Source organism: Arvicola amphibius, chromosome 1 (genome assembly GCF_903992535.2).
Source record: "Arvicola amphibius chromosome 1, mArvAmp1.2, whole genome shotgun sequence".
NCBI classification, from domain to species: domain Eukaryota; kingdom Metazoa; phylum Chordata; class Mammalia; order Rodentia; family Cricetidae; genus Arvicola; species Arvicola amphibius.
In genome coordinates this window covers 187,051,953-187,069,847 of record NC_052047.1, presented here as the reverse complement: position 1 = coordinate 187,069,847, position 17,895 = coordinate 187,051,953, and the positions used below count along the sequence as shown (strand labels likewise).

Genomic DNA, 17,895 nt, shown 5'->3' with positions numbered 1-17,895 from the left:
TTAGTTTTCCCAGCCTACCCAAGTTCTGCCCTATCTCAGGCTCAAGACAGTTTTCTTTCTTCATTAATGGTAATCCCGGCATACAGAGGGGAATCCTACACCACTGAGTCCCCCTCAGATCCCAGACTTGGCCCCTGCAACCTCTTTCTTCCCTCTTTCCTCTCAAGAAGGTCTCTGTTGCAGATGGCTAGGTACCTCATCCTGGCACTCCTGGACACTCTGTCTTTCTCATTTGTTTCCTGTTCTCATAGGGCACTGGACTGCCCATGGCTCATTGTGCTCACGGGTTTGGGCTGTTGACTGACTGATTTGAGCTGCTTTAATGGGAGGAGACAGATAGCAAGCATGTGTGGCAAGAACACAGGGCCTTAGGTCCCTGTACCAGCCAGCTCCTACAACATCAACTATAGGCTACTACATGGCTGGCTTGACCAACTAACCTCTCTCCAGCCTGGTGCTGCTTGCATGCCAGCTCCAGACACCCACTTCTTGCCTGAGGCATTGGGCCAAGGGATTGCCACTTGGCACAGTGCTCAGGGTGTCCTGTTAACGGGTGGAGTTGTGGAGCCATTCAGGAAGGATTACCAGGCTTTGCATAAGACGATCTTGGTCAGTGTGGGCTCTCAGCTCAGCTCCCAGTTAATGGGTGACCTCAAGTCACTTTGTCCCTTAGAACACTAGCTGCCCTTCTCTGAAGGGTAGAGGGGGTCAGCAGTGGCCACAGAGCTCCCCAATTTCCTGACCATTGTACTCTGAATCAACTAGAAGTAGCCTCTTTGTCCCCATGGTGTGGTCCCCATGGTGTGGAGACCCGTAGAGTTAAGATGACTCACCACCCCCAAGCCTGGGTAAACATGCAGCCTCCACACAGAAGGCACGGGGAGGGGAAAGTGGCCATGTTGACCAGCCCCCAGCTAGCTCTCCCCAGCTGCCAAATGGGTCAGCGGCTGCGAGTGTCCCTGGGTTTGTAACAAGGATCACTGGGATCGCGGGCTCCTGGACACCTCTGGAATTGCCGTCGTGAGGCCAAATGCTTTGCCGATTAAATTTCCGGAGAGTGAACAGCTGAGCTTCCCCGAGCCACTCTTACTGTGGCCTGTGGCCGCCAAGGGGCTCCCATGTGTGCAAGCATTGTTCTCCTTGATGAAAGGGAGAGAGTAGACAGAGGGTGAGGGTGGTCCGGTGCCCACTCTCTCCTGTAGATGACGTCGGCCGCTGGGGCAGCTGGTGCTGCTTGGATTTTCTGGGACGTGCCTGGACAGAAAGAATTCCATGGTAAGGTTTCAGGGTAGCTTTTCCCCCTCTTTAAATAATGTTTTTGAAGAGTTGCCATGGAGAACTGTTGGAAGCAGAGGACTGATGAATGTCTTTAGTCAGATGAGGACAAGATTACCCAAGTGAGGGAGAGTGTCCCTCCCGTCAGCAAAACTGTGGGGTTCCAGGGCTGCCTTGCCAGAAAGCCGGAGCCATAATCACAAACAGACTGCGATCACTTACAGCCAGAAGTATTACTTTAGACTCTTGGCTTTGATCGGGAAGAATGCAGTTTTCCTTAGCCCCTCCCCCACCCTCTCAAGTTAAACAAGATCTGTGAGAGCCTTAGCTCTGGGCCCTAAAGAGGCCAGAATTCAAGTCACGGGCCCAGCTGTGGAGTGCTCCCCTGAGTTCCCTGAGCCATTTGCTGTCCCCATTCCTCCTTGAGGTGAACTGGGGAATCCCACCTTCCCAGAGGCATTCCTGTCACCCTGGGGCTTCCTCAGCACGGATATACTGACCATCCGAATGTCCCAGCATTTTTCTACATGTATGCCCTAGCTCACAGTACGTGATGGGGAAGGTCTGATGGCTGTCTCAAAGACTATGGCTTAGCACACTGGGATATTGGAGTCTAGCCTAGCCCTAGGGGTGGGAGCTATTTCTTATCCTTTCCCCCCATCTCAACTGGTACTTCCCAGGCAAGCCTCAGATAGACTGCCCCACTCCTAGGCATCAGTATAGCGGAGCCACGGCTTTGTGTGACATGCTACTCAGGCTCTCAGAGCAGATCTTGGGGGCATTGTGGACCTGGTTGCCAATAGAGTGGTATTGTAACCGTCTGTCATTGGAGAGGAGGGAGGGTTGTTTAGCTCATCATCTGGGTTTTGCATAAGGAGAATTAGGGCCCATGGGTCCTGCCTCACTGGCTCCCCTATAAACATTTGCCTTCTCTTGCTTCCGGGCCTCATTCCATAGGCAAACACAGAGTTACCTTCTTGGATCCGGAGGGTCTGCACTTACAGTGGGGTCAAAGCCTCTTGACATGGACACAGCAACCAGGAACATTCTAGACCTCAGGCCAATCTGCCCTCAGTGACCCCACCTCTGCCACCCCATGAGGTCAGCCCATCTTACCTTGTAGATGCAGTTCTCAGGTGGGAAACTGGTTTAGATCTAAGACAACAGGGCAGGTTCTAGTCCCGAGGCCAAGGCAGGAGGAAGGGAATAGAGGCCGTGCGTTCCAGTGTAAGGGGCAGGCTAAGCTGACAACGTGATGTTACCAACAGTGCTTTTTTCTTTTTCTGTGAAATCAAATTGTAGCATGCCATGGCTGAGGGCTAGGAACTTACAAAGGAGTGTCTTGGGCCTGTCGTTGCCAAAACACATCAGGTGGAAAGAGATGTTCAGAGCCCATCTCTGTCCCCCACTTTCTGCTGTTAGACTCTAGCTACACCATCTCACTAGAGAATATTTCTAGAATGGAGTTGCTCCCCCAAGAATCTGGAATTGGTAGGGCAGCGTGGTGGCCGAGAGAGGAGACGATGGAGGGCAGTCTAGGTCAGCTACCTTCCCAGCCTCCTCCCTCTTTCTGCCTGAAGAGAAGGTATTGATCATGGAGAAATCCAGAGCCAAGCAGACAGGCAAACATGTAGTCCCGAGCCATTAGACCTCATTGTTCATTCGTTCCTGGCCCTTTATCTCCTGCTGTGTGTGCCAGGACAGAGGTGTGTTAGAAAGACCTTCGTGGAGAATTAAAGAGAAAAGAGCTACCCACCGTCCCTCAGCAGAGGGACCCTCCCTGTCCCTCCCTTCTAGTGTTGGTAGTGTTGGAAGAGCCACCCATCTCATTGTTAACCCTATGTGCCTGTCATCCCTGCCTGGCCAATCACTGTGGAGAGTCTGTCGTGAGCTGGGCATCATTGTTAACCCTACGTGCCTATCATCCTGCCTGGCCAATCACTGTGGAGAGTCTGTCGTGAGCTGGGCATCATTGTTAACCCTATGTGCCTATCATCCCCGCCTGGCCAATCACTGTGGAGAGTCTGTAGTGAGCTGGGCATTATTGGTAATCCTATGACACATCATCCTGCCTGGCCAATCACTGTGGAGAGTCTGTCGTGAGCTGGGCATGAACTAGGGGGGGATATCTGGTTTGAGGTGATCTTTCCCTGCATTAGACACATTCTCAGGAGCCTGAGTTGGTGCCTGTCCATGGAGACATGGAAGTGAAGTGGAGCCGGAAGTTCAGAGAGCCTCACTGGATCGGCACCACCCCCTTCTGAGGCTCCAAGGTAGTCATTCCTGGACAAGGGGATTTAGAGGCCAGGTTAAGTTCCTGGGGCTTTCAGGAGACCGGGTATGAGAAACCTATGCGTAAGGCAGGCTAGTGGCCCTAGAATCACCTTCTCCATGCCAGGCATGGAGCGGAATGCCTTTTCCTGTTGTCTCTAGCTCCACAATCCTGCACGGGGTGCTACTCTGACCTCTGACCTCTGTTGTACAGTATGGACAGCCAGAGAATTCTATGCCATGTGCTAGGTCATCACATATGCTTGGCAGAGTCCTGGTGACCCCTCTGTGGTGGTTTAGAGTCCTGGTGACCCCTCTGTGGCGGTTTAGAGTCCTGGTGACCCCTCTGTGGTGGGATAGGCACCGAGTAGGCCAAAACAGCAAGGAAGCTGGTTTGGATGCAGCTGTCTCCCCTCTGTCCTCAGGGGGTAAGGGAAGCAGGTCTCTGCGCCACTCTCCCAATAGTTGTACCCATTAATGGGGCTTCTTCGTGTGTCCTGGTACGTGACACTGTGCACATGGTCCCAGTGGAGGCTGTGTCCAGACTGCACGGCTTCCTCGGATGGCATCCCCTAGCATTCTTCCAGGGGCCTTAACCTTAACCGTCCCCGGTGAGCGGCCTCCAGGCCGTTCCTGTGAGGGGAGAGACCCAAGTAGAAATGTTCCAGCTGGGTTCACCAGCAGGTTGCAGGGGCTTCAGCTCTCGAGGATGGGAGTATCTGCCTCCGTCATGTCCTAGGGCCAGTTAGACAGCCAACAATAATAGTCTGTATTCCAGTTCCCTATGGCAGATCCCCAGGGAGAAGGGGGTGCTGTCCATTACTTTCCAGCATTGGGGAATTAGATTAGAATTGCCAAAGAATACCTGCACTCCATTCTAACCAGACAGGAGGCGCTGGCCTACAGTGATGGGGGCTGAGGACAACCAGCCCAGCACCAGCTTACCTGGACTCCAGCAGCTGTGCTTGAGAGAGGGAAGGGTGGCTGCAGAGATCAGAGATGGGAGAAGCCTATGCCGATCTCTCATTGCACTGTGTTCTCAGCAACCACATACTAAGCCCCGTCTCCATCCAAAACACCCAAGCCAGGCTGGGGCAACAACAAGATGCCCAGCCGAGCAGCAGGAGGCTGTCCTCAGAGATCTCTTGCTCTAGCTGGATCTCAAACATCAGGTCAGCCAGGGAGCCAGCTGGTGGGGAGTCACAGAACTTCACAGAGGGGTGGCTTGAAGGTCAGGGCCCGAACACAGTGGTGAATCAGGGAAACTAACACAAGTGGGGACTCTAGGACCCACAGGGTCAAAAAGAACAAGATAGAAAGTCTTTCCCCAAGGGCCCATGAAATTCGAGTGCTCAGCTCCCACGCTACTGAGTAGCCAGCCGGGGACCAGCAAGCGTGGGACCAGCGTGCAGCCAGCTGTCTGCTCACGTCTCCCCATCTGTAACACTGGGATGATATTTAAATCCCGTGTGACTATAGAGAAAGAAAGTCACCAAGTGGCAGTTTCTTCCCGTCCTTTTTCTCTGACAGTCCGGGGTAGGCGACATTTGAGTCCCTGGCAGTATATATCATGGGGGCGTCTACTGGATTCCTGAACTTGCCCCCATCCTCCAGCAACCTAGACACTTTCTGAAGCAAGGTTCCCATCTGTTACCTTAGCGCAACCTTTGAGGAAGGAGGGCAGGTGGTCTGTTCATATTCAGAAGGAGGTAGTTTCTAGGCCATCCGTGTTTCCCAAAGGGTAGTTTGTACATCCAGCTGCTAGAAGCCTGCTGGATAGCGCTTTATCCCCTCACTTTCCCTTTGCTCACGGGGTGAAGGAGAAAGTGTGCCTGGCGCCCCTGCAGGGTCAGCACCTTGGCTGATGGCCTTTGAACTTGAAGACATTGCTGGATGTATTTCCCAGTTATCACCTATTTGGGATGAGGTTTTCCCATTCGGTATACGGCGCAGGAAAACGTCTTTCTGAAAAGTATATTTACTTTTTTTTAAGTTGTTAGCTTAAGCAAATACTAGTATGGGTGTTGCTCGGATAGCTTGGTGGGCTGTTTGAGAACTTGGGGAACTGCAGAGTTTAAAGGACCTCAAGTGGGACACTTTCTCCTGGGCACCCTCAGTATACTAGGGTGACACCAGTGGCTCCCAGTTTCCAGCTGGGAAAGGAGCCTGGAAAAGCATGGGCATTGGCGGCGGCTGCTCCCCACACCACGCAGAGGAATCCACGCTGTCAGAAAGCCGTTGACGTCAGGTGGTGCAGAATGTTTGCGAGCCCTCTATTTAAAATTCCCCAGAAATTAAATAAGGAGGGTTTGGAGGGAGGAATGCCCTCAACAAATTGTAGAGTGGGTTTGTTTTGTTTATGGAGACAGTCTTTAAAGTTACAATTGCCCCCGTTTTATTTTTGCCCAGTTGAAGAGAGGCTGGCCTCAGTTGGGAGGGAAGTTACAACTCTTAGAAACCTATGCAGCTCTAAGACCAGGAAACTTCTGTGTTTAGCAAAGGAGAGAAGGGAATTCATATCCATTTGCATCCATGTGTCCTTCTTAGGTACTAGAAAGAGCACTTGCTGTTCTTCCTAGGGACCTAAGCCCACATTCCGTTCCCAGCACCTACACCAGATGGCCTGCAACCACTTGTGACTCCAGTTCCAGGGGATCTGACACCCTCTTCAGGCCTCCAAAGGCACCTACATGCCCAAGACACACACCTACACAGACTCAAGCTCAGAAAATCTTAAAGAACAAACAAAAACTGAAATTAACCAGATCTAGGGACCAGATCAGTAGCAGATTGCTTAATAAAATCATAGGTCCAGTTTCCAGCAATGCCCGCTTACCCCCCGAAAATTAACAAGCACAGGGTAGTCCCTCAGCCTCAGCTCCACACTGCCAAACAAAGTCCGTCGTATTGTTAGGCATTTTGTTTTCTTTCTCCCCCGCCTCCCACAACCCGGGCAGGTCGTGGGATTTCAAATTCCCTTCCCTACTCACAAGTGTCACCTCTTCCTCCAGCGACATTGTCAAGCAGGTATCACCTCTGATATGAGGTGTGTCCCTGGAAACAGCATCTACCCTGCAGCGTGGTCCTTGCAGTGGCCTTGGCAGTACAGGGAAGCTATATGCGACATTTCTATTTCACACAGTGGGCGTGGATGGCCCTTTCTGCTCTGTGGTTCAATGTTCTACAATGACTGACTCCGTGAACAGGATGCAGCCAACCTCCTCGGTTGTAGCAGAGTTCAAGCTCACTCTCAGCCTCCATTCCCCTGGTTGGGGCTGGTGACCCGAGTTGTTTATTCATGTGGAGGTAGGTTTCTTCCTTGAAGTTGCTAATAAAAGGAGGAATTACTTTGAATTACAGCCACACAGCCCCTAGTGCTCAGTTACTGATGAAGCGTGTGTGCTGTGGTGGCCCCATCAGGTTAGCACAGAATTGAAGATTTCCTGCCTCCTCGGGATGCCAGAGCTGCCGTGTTGTCGTAGTGGAAAACAAACATAGGTCTTGTTTGCTGACGTAAACAAACCTATGCTGCTCTGATCCCCACTTTCAGGAGGCAGAGGCAGAAAGGTCACAAATTTAAGGACAGCCTGAGCCACATTCTGAGACTGTCTTAGAGGAACAAAAAACAGTTTTATTATTTAGAACAGGGTCTTATATGAAGCCCCAACTGGCCTTGAACTCACAGAGATCCGCCTGCCTCAGTCCTCCCAGTACAGAGATTAAAAGCAGTTGTCACCACGCCTGACTCAGCAATTTAAGCTTCAGTGTCTATCGTATGAAGATATTACACACACAGTTATGCCCAGTATGTGCTATGTAACGATGATGAACAGCCACGATGCTAACATATTTACTATACTGTAGTTTTTAACATTGTTTTAGTATGTACTCCTATTTATATATTTTTTTAAAAAAGCCTAACACAGTCTGCTATGTTATGCTGTTAGTGGTCTCATACTTGACACTTATAGCATGTCCCGATTATGTCACAAGATGCCTTCAGGTAGCTGAGCCAGACCACCTAGGTGCATGTTTTGAGTACATTCTACACTGTTCATACAGTGAGTCTTAATACATTTTTTTTTTCAGAATTTGTCCCCGTGTTAGGTGGCGCGCGTCTTGGTATTTATTCTGCCAGCTACAGAATACATAGTGGTGGGATATGGCAAAGATGCCGTGTGGCGTTGGGACGTCTGAGGTTTCAGGAATGCTGATCCTAGTCACTGCTACCTGACAAAGCTCTTGGGTGCGGATCTTGTCCTGGAAAGCCTCTTTGGTCCTGGGTGTCCCTGCCTCACCCTGTCACATGGCTTAGATGTGACTTGGGGGTGGGGCTGATGGGACAAAAGTCACACCTTTGACTATTTTGAGACTGGGTTGCTTGAAGGCATCAGTGGAGCGGAGAAGAGTCAGAAACGATTGGTTTTATCTGTAGATAGAGTTTGGGGGTAGGACACAGAAGCATCAGGACTGCTGAGATGCGCCTACTCAGCAGGTAAGATGCTTGCCTCAGAACCTGGGAACCAGAGTTCTTGTCGGTCTCCGCTGTAAAGGAGTGAATGGCTGGAGAGTCTGAAGGAGAGCTGGATGGAAGTCCATCGAGTCAGACCCCGGTGCCAGTTCTGCAGCCCACGTAGCTGTGCACTGTGCATGCCACACTCATTCCCAAGGCAGCCTGGGACTGCAGATGGGAGGCAGGGCTTTTCCTCCTGTTGCCAATCCTGCTTGTTGCCAACGCCCTCCTTTGCCCTGGATATTCCCAGTTTTCTCCTAAGATTTTGTTGTAATTTTGTTTTTTGAGATGGAGTTCCTTAGATCCTAGAGTAAACTCAAACTCTTTGTAGCCGAGGATGAGCTTGAACTTCTGAAGCTTTCCACCTCCCGGTGCTGGGGTCCCAGGTGTGTTCCTCCGTGCCTGGTTTTATAGTGCTGGGGATTGAACCTAGAGCTTTCTGGATGCTAGGCAAGCATTCTTCCAATTTGGCTGTACCCTTATCCCTTGATATAACAAAGTATTTATTCTTACTGATTTTAGTTATAGGGGGTCTGTATATGGGTATGCGCACTTGTGTGCGGGTACCCACAGGGGCTGGACGCATCATATATCTTGGAACTGGAGTTACAGATGGTTCTGAGCTGCCCACCTCGGGGGCCTACAAACTCAGATCTTCTACCAAGAGCAGTATATTCTCCCAGCTGCTGAGCCACATCCCAAAACTAGCATCCTTCACCCTCCACCAGGTCCAAAGAGCAAATGGCCCCTGTATGAGGCTGTGCCTTTTCAATCCCTGCTTTGATACCTAACCTCTTGTGAGATTCTGACCTGTCACTGCCATCTGTTTAGACCCCTCCCCCCGGCTTCTGGTCCTGGCCACAGCTTCTTCTAAATTAGGTGGTGCCACCAACACAGCATGTATGTCCTCACCCTGTGATAATTGAAACATCCAGCAGGACAGGCTCCTATTGGCCCTCTGTAAATGTGCCAACCGGCAACTGGGACTCCTGCAGTGCTGCAGCCCCAGAAGCTGGGGGAATCACCCAGACTCAAGGGCCCAGAAGCCTGGGCTTTGGCACAGCCCAACCACCCAGGTTAGCAGGTTGCTTGGCTCTTAGAACCCCTTCCTTCTTTGCTTTGTTGTCTGTAGAACTCCTTCGTGTGCCTAGTGAGCATCCCCTGGGGAAACCGATTCCACGACCATCATTGAAATCACCACTTTCTGCTCTGGGATTTACCTTTTTCTTCCTTGGAAGCTGAGGCCCTCACATTTTATGTCCCCTGGCCTTCCTACTGTTTCGGCATCTTGAGACTCCCGATGGTAATGGATAAATCCAAGGTTCACAGGACCGTCCCTGAAACCAGCCCTGGCAGCATTTGTAGGTGCCCAGCAGTGCTGCCTCCTCTCCCTGGGCCCACTTGTCACTACTAGCCAGGGAGCATGTCCAGTCCAGCACCCATTCCTGGGGGTGGACAGAAGGGCCATAGGTCCCTGTCCTCTGCCCAGAAAGAAAATGACATCTCTCCTTGTCAGGAACTGTAGGAGACGTGTCCTTTTTGGTACCCTCATCGCTTTTTTAAAGAGGTTTGCTACTGTAATGTAACCATCCAACCCTGAGTCTAAGCAGCCCACACCTGTCTCTTTGTAGTTTCTGCTCCTCCGTCATCTTCAAATGTCTCCTTCCTGCAACCACTTCTGTCATGCTTCTCATATTCTTTACCACTGCATTGAACATCACCTCGCTGGATCACAGACCTTTCTGAGCCACCTCCTGTTTGGGAGATAAAGATGTGGACAGGAGACAGTGTCTGTCTCCATCGCCATCTCCCTTGTCTCCTCACCCCATCCTGGGCGTCACCGGGATGAACACTGCCTCCTCCACTCTGCCCTTGCTCATACTCCCACAGGCTGCCCTTTCCCAACAGACTGTCTCCTCCACCCCCAGCCTCATCTGCTTGTCAGCTCCTGTGTGAATTCTCCCTTCACCCCAGATCTGAGCACTGGGTAGCTTTGGTTTCTTGCATCAGCCACTAGCACATGCAGGGCTAGGTCTCTGGTACCCTGCTGCCCTGCTGCCCTGCTGCCCTGCAGCTCCTACCCAAGCCTGGTACCATCTTTTACTCTCCGATGCCCATCTCCACCTCCGCCTGGCCCTAAATACTGCCAGATCTACATAGTTTTTTCTCTTCCCTCTATTTCTCCCTTTCTTCTCTCTTCCTCCCCCGGTTCTCATGCAGCCGAAGCTGGCCTCAAACTCACAATGCAGCAAAGGATGACCTTGAACTTCTGATTCTCACGCCTCTGCCTGCTAGTACTAGGGTTACGGGCATGTGACACCATGCCCAGTTTATCAGATCTGCACGTTTTTGATGGAGACCTTCCCAGATCAAAGCCAAATAGCAGTGTCACCAGGACTAAATCTCAGGCGCACACACACACACACACACACACACACACACACACACATGCGCGTGCGCGCATACACACATGTATGTCACGTAAGATCCTTTGCCCAGCCCTGAAGGTCTTTGTCCTTCTCTGTGGTTTGCACTTAAAAATGGGAAGTTAGCCTCTTGGAAAATCGTTAGAAATTGGATATTATTTTGGATCCTTTTATCTAGTGTATAATTAGATATTATTATTATATGTATATTCTATTACTAGAATACGTAGGAGTATCTAATCCTTATGCGTACACTATGCTACCTAGGGCTACATTTCATTAGTTAGGAAGTAGCGGGGCTAGGATTTGATCCCAGACAGTATATAGTTCGAGCACCCTTGATTAAGCCCATCTCTACCTGCTCTTCTGCCTTGTACCCTTCTCTGCCCGCAAATGCTTGATAGATGAACCACTGTCTCAGTACTTCGCCTAGAACACTGACTTGCCCAGCTCCACCAGAGCACCGTGGGCTTCACAGACCCCAGCCTCACTCCGGGTTCATCTAGGGAGGTGGCAGCAGCCCAGCTCCTGTCTCCTTGCCATGGGCTCCAGGGAGCCTTCCAAATGGTGATGCAGGCAGTCTGTGCTCATAGTCTTGGAATCTAAATACCCTGGGAAGGTTCTGGGCCCCTGTGACCTCAAGGTCCCATATGGGGGAAGGGAATGGACCTTAGACACCAAAATAGGGTGAGTGCCAAGGTTAGGACTAGGTGAGTGGGTCAGAAGGGCAGCGGCTGTGTGGGTGTACACAGGAGCCACTGGGGAGCCTTTGACCGGCTCCAAAGCCTCTCTGTTTGCTTTGGACAGTGGAGGGCACATGCTGAGAACTGGAGTGTGTCTTGGCAAGAGGATGTAGTGACAGAGCCTTCTGACCAGGGGAGGCCTGGCCCAGGGAGGCTGGCCTTTTGCTGTTCTTAAAGGCACAGCATGTACGAGTGGACTGCATTTCCTGTCCCTCTGTCCCTCTAGAGAGAAGCCCTGATCTGCTGTGATAATACACCATATGTAATAATAATATCTAATAGGAAGGAAGTGAAGCTGAGGGCCTTGGAGCCCAGCTGCGACCAGGTGGTGGATGCTGGTGATGTATGCCTGGACGGTCCTTCCCTCCTTGCTACATCTCCCACCTTCTCCAAGTTAAAAACAAGGGCATGCCTGGGCACATCACAGTTCTAAAGAGGAGGAGGGGCAGAATGGAGGCATTTCTGGTAGCTGCTCAGGTGCTACTTGAGGATTCTGGTAGGATGGGCTTTTGGTCTTCCAAAACCCAAACCATTAAAATTGAAAATATCTGTAACTTCTTCGCTACCTGGCTTCACGACACACCTTTGTCACCTGGGTATGGGCGCCTAGGGAGGCCTGTGTGAGGTGAGTAGTGTTAGCTCAGGTGGGAAAGAGTTGGGGCACTGTGTTGGATATAAAAGTAAGACCTAGAGCTCACCTAAGGTTGCTAGGCCTCTCAAATCCCCAAATCAGAGTTGCAGCCGGTCTCAGGAATTCTGGGTTTGGCCAAGAGGCTGACACCAGGACAGGAGCTGGGAGGCCAGGCCTCTCCTGCTTGGCCACACAGCTGTGTGCCCGGCCTGGGGTGATGGCAGAGGAGAACCTGCAAGATTGTTCTTAGGGAGTGGTTTTCGTGATGCTAGAACAGTGCCTGGCCCTTACCAGGAGCTCTATAAACATCCCAGGTCATTGACAACACTGCGCCCCTGACTGAGGGGGACCCCCCCCCCATCGATAATTATCATTATCGTGGTATGCCAGTGAGGCCTGGTCCTCTGGGTGAAACCAGGATCCAAACTGGACCCAATTCCAGGGTGAGCAGAACCAGGAGAGTGGGGAGACTCAGGGCCTCCAGGAGGACACATGGCAGCATCTGGAGGGATTGGGAGGATTCCAGAAGGGGAGGAAGGACTAGGTTCTCCCCTCCCCCGCCACTGCTTTGTCCTGGGCTGAGCAGTGACCTCACAGGACTTTATTACATCCTAATTGTATACAGCTGGCCTCCACTCTGGCCCTAATGAGCTCATTATCCTCCCTACTTAAGGAGGCCATTGTAGCCTGGTCACCCTGGGGACAGCAGTGGCCTGGGAGTGCCCATCACTTCCTGCCACCCCCCAGGCAGGCTCAGCCCCCTTCTGGAGAGGCTCAGCCTCAGCTGCTCTCCCGCTGCTCCTCTTTCTGTGCCTCTCTCTTTCCTTTTGGTCTTTTCTCTCTCTTTTTCTCTAACCCCACCTCCATGTGCCAACACTGGAGAGACTCAATTAAAATTCGTTTCCGGAAACTGACCAGACAGATCCTGAGTTAACAGCTGGTCACCAAAGAGTACCTGTGAAGCCGGCGGTGGTGGGGCACGCCTTTAAAACCAGCACTCTGGAGGCAGAGGCAGGCGGATCTCTGTGATTTCAAAGCCAGCCTGGTCTATAATGTGAGTCCAGGACAAACTCCAAAGAAACCCTGTCTCAAAAAAAAAAAAATGACCTGAGATGGGGCATCTGGCTCAGAACCTGAGTGGTTCCTTCCTGGGGTTGGTTGGACCCGGTCTTTGCCATCCACATCCCTAGCCTTAACTGAACATGTTGGGTTACACCTCTTGGTGTCATGTTCTCCCCCGCCTCTGTGTCTGTCTGTCTTTCAGTCTCTCTCTCTCCCCCCTTTGCCCCTCTTTTCCCCCCCTTACACTCCCTTGTCCCCCTTTTCCCCTCTTCCCTCTCTTTCTCCTTGGTACTTGGACCAAGATAAAGGGAGGCAGGCAGTTCTTGAGGGCTACCAAGCATCTCTGCCTGTGACTGACCCTCAGTGCTGCTGCGGGCCTTTGATTCCTGGGGAAGGAGGAGGAGCAGAAGCGCTGCAGGACTTTGCTCCTGTAGGTGACTCTCCAGCCTGGGCCTCTGTCCAGAAGACCAGGCTCCTCTCCTCTTGTTTGTCACATCCCCACAAGGTGCTCTGTCGGTTCTCTCTGAAGCAAGACCCTCTGCACTTCTCCATCAACAGCATGGGGTCCCTCCACCTGCCCCCAGGGCCCTCTAGCTGGAGTAGCTCTCCCGGCTTGTGGGAAAGCATACTACCCCTATGGAAGCTTAGTGATCCACAACCCTCGCCACCCTGGGACCAGCTCAGCCCAGCCCCACCCTGGGACCAGCTCAGCCCAGCCCCTGGTGTCTTCTCTGATTCTCCTGTCAGCCTCGGGAGGTAGGCCCTATTGGTTATCAATATCAGAAGGGAGACTAAGACTCAGAAAGGTTTATTAGCTTGCCCCAGGTTGCACAGCCAGGAGATACTAAGCCAGGATAACATCAGTGCCAGTATGCAGGTACCCCAGTGTGTCAAGGAGTCCTCTGTACCCCCGTGCATGAAGGCAAGCACTCTTCTTCTCTAGTGGCAAAGACTTGGAGCTCTAGCTGAACCCCCTACGTTTTAAGCCCTCCCTTGTCTCTAAAGTGGGAAGCTAAAATGACAATGACATTATTCTTCAGTATCCTGGAGAGTAAATAAAGTGACCTCTGCCAGGAGTTGAGCGTGCTTACTGTGTGTTTGGCTGTAATTGTGTAGTGCATGCAGATGCAGACCTAGCTCCATTCCCATGTGTACGTGTGTCTTCCCACACACAGATGGGTACACATGCATAACCCTCCTTCCCCCATCCCCCCATCCATTCACCTGTGCACACACGGCCATTGCAGAAAGGTACACCCATTGCGGTTTGCACCTGGAAACCCCACAGGTGCCCTGGGTCATCCCATTGGCCATCCTCAGAGGTTTGGGTCTTGTTCGCTCCTCATAGGGCAGTGGTTGACTTTAGTCAGGAGCCCACTGATGTCTGAGTCAGTGGCATCTAGGAGAGGCCTGACAGTAGCCATGGGTGGGGAGGAGCAGGTGGACACGTCTGCCCATGTTCACCCATGCCCACCTAGCAATGTGTCAGCCTGCCATCGTGGCTTGTTGGAGGTGCCCATGGCTGAGCCAGTGTTAGGCTTCTCTCTAGAACCGTCATTATTTACCTCACACCAGTGAGGCCTGGAGCTACCCAGCCCAGTCCCTACACGTGTTAGGACTGCATAGAAGCCTGGGCTAGTGTTCCTGGGCAGTGCTGGCCACTAGGCCTATGCTCTAAGGATGATGACAGTCTCAGCCCCAGGTCCTGGGGCCGCCACAAGAGAATGAAGTCCTAAGTTGGTATCTAGGGAAGTAGATATGCGTGGGTGTGGTCAGACGCCTCAGAAGTTTCTGTCGTATTGCATTTTAAAGAGGACCGCTAGAGACACAGTGTGAGGAACACAGGAACCACGTGATGCTCTGCCCACAGGGTCCCACTGCCATCCATTCAGCCCTCAGCACGTCTTTGTCCAGCCTCCTACCTAGTACCGAGCCTGTGCAGCAGAAGGTAGGCCAGAGAAGCCAGGTTTGCCCTGTCCCTAGGAGCTTCCTCAGGAAGGGGGGCAGCAACATGTACAAGGAAAAGTGCCATAATGGCAAAGTTAGAGAGGACAGACAGCCTCCGGAAGAAGAGCCTGACTCCTGGTCTCACAGCCCCTGAGATGAGGAAGAAGGTTCACACAGGAAGGAGAATGTAGGGACGAGAATCTGGAAGACTTTAGGAGTTTGCCTCCTGGGAGCTCAGATACAGACTGATTGGATGGACTGATAAGAAAATCCCCCCTGGGAAAGTCGGGGTTCTAGGCCTCGCCTTGAAACGAAACCACCACCCTCAGCATCCCCCCCACAAGCCCTCGGCCTAGAAGAAGGGATGCATCCTTAGCGCCTGCCCAGGATGACTTAGAAGAGGAAGATAGTCACCCAGCCTCCATGAGACCACCAAGTCACCTGCCTCCCTGGGGCCTTGAGAAGTTGCTTTAGAGGATGCATTGGCAATAGGGACACTTTGGCATAGAAAAAGTTGGTCCTGAAAGGACTTGGCAAAGCCTCGCCTAGACACTGTCATAAGGAACAGTAAGAGCTGACTTAGGACCTGCGAAATGAGCTGTGTTCCCAGGCCTGCCCTGCTGTGCTCAGTTTCCCTCTTCTATCTTCTTATCCCCAGTCAGTCTCCTCCACCTTCCAAGGCCAAAGCCAGCTTAGGGGTGCCTAGGAGGACGCCCGCTGTGTCTTCTCAGGCTGCCCCTTGCTGCTGCCCAGACCCCTAGGAGGACACCCGCTGTGTCTCCTCAGGCTGCCCCTTGCTGCTGCCCAGACCCCTAGGAGGACGCCCCGCTGTGGTCTCTCGAGCTGCCCCTTGCTGCTGCTCAAGCTCCGAGGCTCTGTACAGGACCAGAGAGTCTGCCTTGAACAGAAAGGAGCCTTGGCACCAGATTACTGGAGGACAATGAGAGAAGGGAAGGGCAGTGGGGATAAGGACCCCTGGAGAGGGTCTGAAGACAGCCAGGAGACCCTCGACCAGGGGGGTTCAGATACTTATTCCACAGCTGGTTTTTTGAATGAATGAAACAAGGGAGTGTACAAACCCATGAATGAACAGGAGATATGAAATGAGCCTTTGTCACGTGGCCCTGCTTTGTCAGAGGTCACGTGAGGAGGATGCAGTGCCCACTACTGTGACTGCATTGTCAACACGCTCCAGGGCAGCAGTGGGCAGCTGAAGTGGAAGCGCCGCCACTGACATGCTGGGGGGTTGGTGGGGGGTCGGACAGACGGACGAACGGACAGCTGACTGTCAGTCTCTGTGAAAGTCAGGCTTTTCAGAACCAGAAGCTGCCTGGCTCCCGTGTACCAGTGGGGCAAATGGGAAGAAAGATCAGAAAGATCCCAGGGGGCCAGTGCCTAGACAGAACCCACTCAGGTTTCCTCAGCAGTGCATCACATGTGGGAGGCAAGCCATTTGTTTCGCTTCACTTTTTAATGCTTCCCTCAAATGCGCGTGACACTGGGTGTGGGTCTCAGACCCTCTCCTCAGGGGGAGGATTTGTCCTTCCTGCTGTAGTCGGTCCAGGCATTCCCAGGTGCCCAGGTTGTCTGGCTCAGTGCCTTGCTGGCACACCTTGCACTCTGGCCACGCCTGCCCTCCATGTCACTGCCCCAGCCTGTCAACCCCATCTTGCAGGCATTCATAACCTGTCCTCTCTTGTCCCCTTTGCAGGCTGGTGGTTTGTGAGCACGTCTGAAGAGCAGGGTGGGTCCCCTGGCCACCTACTTGGAGGCCCAGAATGGCCACACGAGATTGAACTCAGACATCAACCCCTCCAAGACTGTGAGAAGGTGAGGGCCTCTGGGTTCTTAGGTGGGTTGATAAAGCTGGGTGGGAAGCGGGGCCATCCCCTCCGGGGAGAACTCCCAGCTCTTCTCCCTAAGCAACCTGAACTCCTACAATAGGTTGGATTTACCCAAGGCCCTTCTGTTGGGATTCATTCATTGACACCAACCCACATGGTCACCCTCACACACTGGCCCGTCTTTTGTTATCCCCCATTAGGGCTCTGACAGGGAAATTTCTCCTGGGTTGTGGACTTCAGACTTTGTCAGCTTTGGGTAGAGAACAGGCTTAGGGGTAGGAACTACCAGAAAGTTTCTTCCCACAAAGCTCTCTAGTTTCTCTCAAGAACTCCACAGAGACCTGTCTCTACTCCCAGCTCCACCCTAGGCCCCTGAGGCAAAGACCTGGAGCAGTCATGGACATGATTCCTGCTGTGCCTTGTCTTGCCCACTCTGGACACTGACAGCTGCCCAGACTGGCCTGTGAGCCACCTCTCAACTTCCCAGATTCTGGGGTGTTTCTCCATGCATTTCACGGAAACTGCCTCTGCCCTCTAAGCCAGCAACAGCCCAATGAGTCCAAGCCTTCCATGTCCCAACTCCCTGCTCCTAATGCCTTCCAAATCTCCCGTGGCCTGGAAGCAGGAATCCTTTCCCTAACGGTCAGTAGGAATGGTCCAGCTGGCCGTGGGTCTGAAGGCCAGAGAGATGTAGACCTGCCACCCACAGCTCAGGCCGGTCCCTCCGTCCCCCTCCTCTCTGCAGCCCAAGCCAAAATAAGCAGCTCCATAAAGGGCCCGAATCCTTATTCATCCTTCCCTAAGATGTTAGTTGCTCTGTTGGTGGTTGGGGCCCCACCCTTCTTGAGTCGGTGCCTCATTTTCAGCCCTGTGATTAGAGGAAGGATTCGGAACACATCCCTGTAACAGGATCCAGAGCCCCAGGCCCCTTGGGAAAAGCTGGGATGTTCAGACTCAGCTGTTTCCCACCCTGAGTCCTTGAGGCCTATATCTGACTCTGGTTCTTTTGGACCTCTGAGCTGGGTTCCATCCAGTCTAGCTGTAATCCCCAGACCTTGCCTCTATCTAGTGCCCTGCTCTTCAAGGCCTGTCAGGCCTCTCAGGAACAGCAGATCTCTGGGCATGGCAATCTATGCCTGTAATCCCAATGCTCGAGAGGTGGAGGCAGAGGCTCAAGAGTTCA

General features: G+C 52.4%; 1 protein-coding gene across 1 annotated transcript in view; it reads left to right on the top strand.

Annotated features, from left to right (window-relative positions):
- Positions 1-17,895, top strand: part of Sh3pxd2a (SH3 and PX domains 2A) — a 203,038-nt gene that overhangs the window by 159,501 nt on the left and 25,642 nt on the right. The window contains 2 exon segments of the mRNA XM_038321072.2: positions 16,580-16,623; positions 16,625-16,690. Of these exon segments, the coding sequence (XP_038177000.1) occupies positions 16,580-16,623; positions 16,625-16,690 (110 nt within the window).